This window comes from Bombina bombina, unplaced genomic scaffold (assembly GCF_027579735.1).
Source record: "Bombina bombina isolate aBomBom1 unplaced genomic scaffold, aBomBom1.pri scaffold_1529, whole genome shotgun sequence".
NCBI lineage: Eukaryota > Metazoa > Chordata > Amphibia > Anura > Bombinatoridae > Bombina > Bombina bombina.
Window position 1 is genome coordinate 32,942 of NW_026512363.1, and position 6,000 is coordinate 38,941.

A 6,000-nucleotide genomic window follows, 5' to 3' on the forward strand; every position below is an offset into this window, starting at 1 on the left:
AGCTGATTTCTTTGGGGCATGCCCCGCAAAAAGCCCTTTTAAGGGCTGGCAAGGTAATAGAGCTGTTAACTTTTTAAATTTAGATTAGGGTAGGGAAATTTTTTTTTATTTTGGGGAGCTTTGTTATTTTATTAGGGGGCTTAGAGTAGGTGTAATTAGCTTAAAATTCTGGTAATCTTTTTTTATTTTTTGTAATTTAGTGTTTGTTTTTTTTGGTAGTTTAGTTTATTTAATTGTAGGAGTTAATTTATTTAATTTATTTATTGATAGTGTAGTGTTTTGTTTAATTGTAACGTAGGTTACGATTTATTTTACAGGTAATTTGGTAATTATTTTAACTAGGTAGCTATTAAATAGTAAATAACTATTTAATAGCTATTGTACCTAGTTAAAATAAATACAAAGTTGCCTGTAAAATAAATATAAATTCTAAAATAGCTACAATATAATTATTCGTTATATTGTAGCTATATTATGGTTTATTTTACAGGTAAGTATTTAGCTTTAAATAGGAAGACTTTAGTTAATTATATTTAATTAATTTCGTTAGATTAAAATTATATTTAATTTAGGGGGTGTTAGGGTTAGGGTTAGATTTAGCTTTAGGGGTTAATACATTTATTAGAGTAGCGGCGAGGTCCGGTCGGCAGATTAGGGGTTAATAAGTGTAGGTAAGGTAGCGGCGACGTTAGGGAGGGCAGATTAGGGGTTAATACTATTTATTATAGGGTTTGCGAGGCGGGAGTGCGGCGGTTTAGGGGTTAATACATTTATTAGAGTGGCGGCGAGGTCCGGTCGGCAGATTAGGGGTTAATAAGTGTAGGTAGGTAGCGGCGACGTTGGGGGGCAGATTAGGGGTTAATAAATATTATGTAGGTGTCGGCGATGTTAGGGGCAGCAGATTAGGGGTACATAGGGATAATGTAGGTGGCGGCGATGTGCGGTCGGCAGATTAGGGGTTACATTTTTTTATTAGAGTGGCTACGATGTGGGGGGGCCTCGGTTTAGGGGTACCTAGGTAGTTTATGGGTGTTAGTGTACTTTAGAGCACAGTAGTTAAGAGCTTTATAAACCGGCGTTAGCCCAGAAAGCTCTTAACTACTGACTTTTTCCTGCGGATGGAGTCTTGTCGGTAGAGGGTGTACCGCTCACTTCAGCCAAGACTCTAAATACCAGCGTTAGGAAGATCCCATTGAAAAGATAGGATACGCAATTGGCGTAAGGGGATCTGCGGTATGGAAAAGTCTCGGCTTGGAAGTGAGCGTTAGACCCTTTCCTGGCTGACTCTAAATACCAGCGGGCGGTAAAAAGCAGCGTTAGGACCCCTTAACGCTGCTTTTGACGGCTAACGCCAAACTCTAAATCTAGGCAATAGTGACTTATCAAACTATGTAACATACATACTAATGGGAATACAGTCCCCATAATCTATATATTTACAGCCTATTGGGAAATACCATCCTCTCTCTACGATACTAGTACAGCTAGCACATAGATTAGATCAGTCGCTAATACTCATAATACCTGACAGCTTATTACTAAGTGAATCTCCCCATCACTAAAGGCTAATGCTGCATTATCTAGCGCTAAGTCTTTGGACTATAAGGCCAGAACTCCCATGGTAATAACAACTGCAAGCGGAGTCATCCACATATTATCCACCACTTTAATCCTGATGCCAGGAATATCAGGGGATAAGCTAGCCTGGAACAAAAATATATCCCTATAGCAGACATAAAGACAGTTATTAATGTAGGCAGCGTATATCTCAAGCTTGTTTACTTAGGCTCACCGCCATCCCTACATCCATACACCCACCATAAGGGTGTTATTAATGGGATACCTAGTGTCAGGATATTATTACACTTCTATTGGATTATACACTGCCATAATAGATAGGGTAAAGCCTCCACTACAAAAAGCAATGATAATCCAAATGCACATTAAGTCCCTTTGGATACATAGTATCCAAGTTAAAAATCCACTGGGACTCCTTTTGAAGTAGACATTTAGCCCTATCACCTCCTATAGGACATCTAGGGATATGATCTATTATGATGCATCTCAAATCAGAAACCCCAGCCATGCCTGTTAGTGCAAAAATGTCTAGCCACCGGTTGGTCAGAATCACCCACTTTGATGGCCTGCCACAAGGACAGTGAAGCAGGTATACAACAAATGTAGTAAAGGTGACCCTGTGTTGAATATAGAATTTTTTGTTAGACCAAGGATGTGCTCAACTCCAAGTTACTGAAGGATTATCTGCAGGTAGATCATCCCATTGTACCTGTCATTTATACTCTGGCGAAGGTGCATGAGAATCTCACATCGCCCCCGGGTAGGCCGATTGTATCGGCACAGGGATCTATTTTACAACCTTTAGTGACATTTGTGGATGCGATATTACAGCCACTGGTTAGGAACACCTTCTTTCCTCTTGGATTCCATTGAACTGATCAAGCTGCTAAAAACCTGGCAAAATGTTAGAGCTAATGATATTCTGGTCACACTGGACCAGTGTGACCAGTCTATACACCAGTATTCCTCACACTCAGGGGATGGCATCAGTGTCTTATCTCCTCAAATACCCCTATGTGGGTCCTCCGATCAATGTCATTCTGGAGTTGTTGGATTTTTGTTTGAGATGTAATTATTTCAAATTTGAAAAAGAATTCTTCCTGCAAACATCAGGGATTGCGATGGGGTCCAATGTGACCCCATCATATGCAAATCTTTTTATGGCACAGTTTGAAACTGAAGAAACGGATGCCTTCAGGGATAATAGAGTGAAACTGTACAGGAGATATATAGATGATCTGCTGGTGATATGGGGGGGCACCCCTTAAGAACTCTTATCCTGGTTTGCAATCCTAAATAGCGTAAATCCTCAGGTACGCTTTAAGTTAACCTTCAACACAGAGAGTATCGATTTCTTGGATTTGAGGATCTATAAAGACAACATGAAGTTATGCACCACTTTGTTTCAGAAGGAAACAGACAAACTCACTGTTGGATGTTTCTAGTTGCCACCCCCCTAGCCTAAAGAAGGCTTTGCCCAAAGTCACAATTTAAGCGGGTGATCCGTAACAACACTAATGAAGTGAACAAGGAATGACAACTAGTTGCCATGCAGAATACATTTGAATAACAGGGCTATGGCTTCACACAGCTAAGGCCAGCACTGGCTGAGTCAGCATCTATGACCCAAGAACAGGCACTGTCTAAGGTGGACAAAGGAACAACTAGCCAGCGAATGATTTTTACCACCACATTCTCCCCAGAGAAACTGGATTTTTCAAAAACCCTGAAGGAGCATTGGGACATCTTATCCAGTGATAACTCACTACCTTTTGGCACAATGGAAAAACCTATGGTGGGATTTAAGAAAGGAAGATCCTTGAAGGATATGCTATTGAGACCTGATAATACTGACAGCTATATGCTAACCACTTGGTTAAGTACCACTAAAAAGGGTTGTTTCCGTTGTGGATGCATTACCTGCAGTGGCTTAACACAGAACAATGTTTTCACACATCCTTGGTCTAACAAAAAATTCTATATTCAACACAGGGTCATCTGTACTACTAAGTTTGTTGCACACCTGCTTCACTGTACTTGTGGCAGATTCTACGTAGGGTAGACCCAGGATGACTTTAGGACAAGAATGGCTAACCACCGGTCGGAAATGCGTAAGGCCATCGAAGTGGGGGATTCTAACCAACCGGTGGCTAGACATTTTTGCACTAACAGGCATGGGGGTTTCTGATTTGAGATGCATCATAATAGATCATATCCCTAGATGTCCTCGAGGAGGTGATAGGGCTAAAAGTCTACTTCAAAAGGAGTCCCAGTGGATTTTTAACTTGGATACTATGTATCCAAAGGGACTTAATGTGCGTTTGGATTATCATTGCTTTTTGTTGTAGAGGTTTTGCCCTATCTATTATGGCAGTGTATAATTCCATATGAGTGGAATAATATCCTGACACTAGGTATCCCACTAATAACACCCTTATGGTGGGTGTATGGATGTAGGGATGGCGGTGGGCCTAAGTAAACAAGCTTGCGATATACGCTGCCTACATTAATAACTGTCTTTGTCTGCTATAGGGATATATTTTTGTTCCAGGCAAGTTTATCCCCTGATATTCATGGCATCAGGATTATGGTGGTGGATAATATGTGGATGACTCTGTATGCAGTTGCTATTACCATGAGAGTTCTGGCCTTATAGTCCAAAGACTTAGCGCTAGATAATGCAGCATTAGCCTTTAGTGATGGGGAGAATCACTTAGTAATAAGCTGGCAGGTATTATGAGTATTATCGACTGATCTAATCCATGTGCTAGCTGTACTCGTATCATAGAGAGAGGATGGTATTTCCCATTAGGCTGTAAATATATGTCAGATTATGGGGACTGTATTCCCATTAGTATGTATGTTACGTAGTTTGATAAGTCACTATGTGTTTACATTTTGCTTTTTTAGATTTTTCCTTGTCGGCTCTCCGTCTGGCCGCTTGCGCATGCACAGTTGTGCTGTACGGACGCTCCGGAGTCTGACGATGTCTGTGCACGGTGGAGGTAGTAGGTGTTAAATGGTGAGACCCCCAAAACATTTACCGTTCATTAAAAATTATTGTTGTCAAAACGACGAGTGCTTTCTCTATTTCTACAGTATGTATGTATGTATGTATCTATATCTCCAAGTTATAACACAAGCACTCACTGGACTTGATACAGGTGAAATAAAGTGTTTTATTCCATATAAACTAGTAACGTTTCGGGGTGTTCACCCCTTCAACACCCCAAAACGTCACTGGTTTATATGGAATGAAACACTTTCTCCAACATTGGTGTGTCCGGTCCACGGCGTCATCCTTACTTGTGGGATATCTCTTCCCCAACAGGAAATGGCAAAGAGTCCCAGCAAAGCTGGCCACATAGTCCCTCCTAGGCTCCGCCCACCCCAGTCATTCTCTTTGCCGTTGCACAGGCAACATCTCCACGGAGATGGTTAAGAGTTTTTTGGTGTTTAAATGTAGTTTTTATTCTTCTATCAAGTGTTTGTTATTTTAAAATAGTATGGCATGTACTATTTGCTCTGAAACAGAAAAGGATGAAGATTTCTGTTTGTGAGAGGAAGATGATTTTAGCAGACAGTAACTAAAATCGATTGCTGTTTCCACATAGGACTGTTGAGATGAAGTAACTTCAGTTGGGGGAAACAGTTAGCAGACTTTTCTGCTTAAGGTATGACTAGCCATATTTCTAACAAGACCATGTAATGCTGGAAGGCTGTCATTTCCCCTCATGGGGACCGGTAAGCCATTTTCTTAGTCAAACAAACAGAATAAAGGGCTTAATATGGGCTAAAAAACTGGTAGACATTTTTATGGGCTAAATCGATTGCTTTATTTGGGCATTTTATTCATATTTATGCTGACAATTCGCATTTATAAACTTGGGGAACGTTTATTAAACGGCAGGCACTATGTTAGACACCTTTTCCAGTCAGGGGGCCTTCCTAGTTGTAGACTGAGCCTCATTTTCGCGCCATTACTGCGCAGTTGTTTTTTGAGAGCAGGGCATGCAGATGCATGTGTGAGGATCTGAAATTTGCTGGAAAAGCTTCTAGAAGGCGTCAATTGGTATCGTATTCCCCTCTGGGCTTGGTTGGGTCTCAGCAAAGGCTATAGCTGGGACTGTATAGGGGTTAAATTTGTAAACGGCTCCGGTTCCGTTATTTTAAGGGTTAAATCTCTGAAATTTGGTGTGCAATACTCTTAATGCTTTAAGACACTGTGGTGGAATTTTGGTAATTTTTGAACAATTCCTTCATACTTTTTCACATATTCAGTAATAAAGTGTTTTCTGTTTAAAATTTAAAGAGACAGTAACGGTTTTGTTTTAAAACGTTTTTTGTGCTTTGTTGACAAGTTTAAGCCTGTTTAAAATGTCTGTGCTTTCGGATAAGCTATGTTCTATATGTATGAAAGCC

The 6,000-nt window shown here is 40.4% G+C and overlaps 1 protein-coding gene across 1 annotated transcript in view; it reads left to right on the plus strand.

Annotated features, from left to right (window-relative positions):
- LOC128644258 (galactose-1-phosphate uridylyltransferase-like) overlaps positions 1–4,600 on the plus strand; it is a gene marked incomplete at its 5' end in the record, with an annotated part of 28,954 nt that extends 24,354 nt beyond the window's left edge. The window contains one exon of the mRNA XM_053696936.1: positions 4,489–4,600. Within this exon, the coding sequence (XP_053552911.1) occupies positions 4,489–4,587 (99 nt within the window). The remainder of the gene's footprint in view (positions 1–4,488) is intronic.
- Between the last annotated feature and the right edge of the window lie 1,400 nt (positions 4,601–6,000).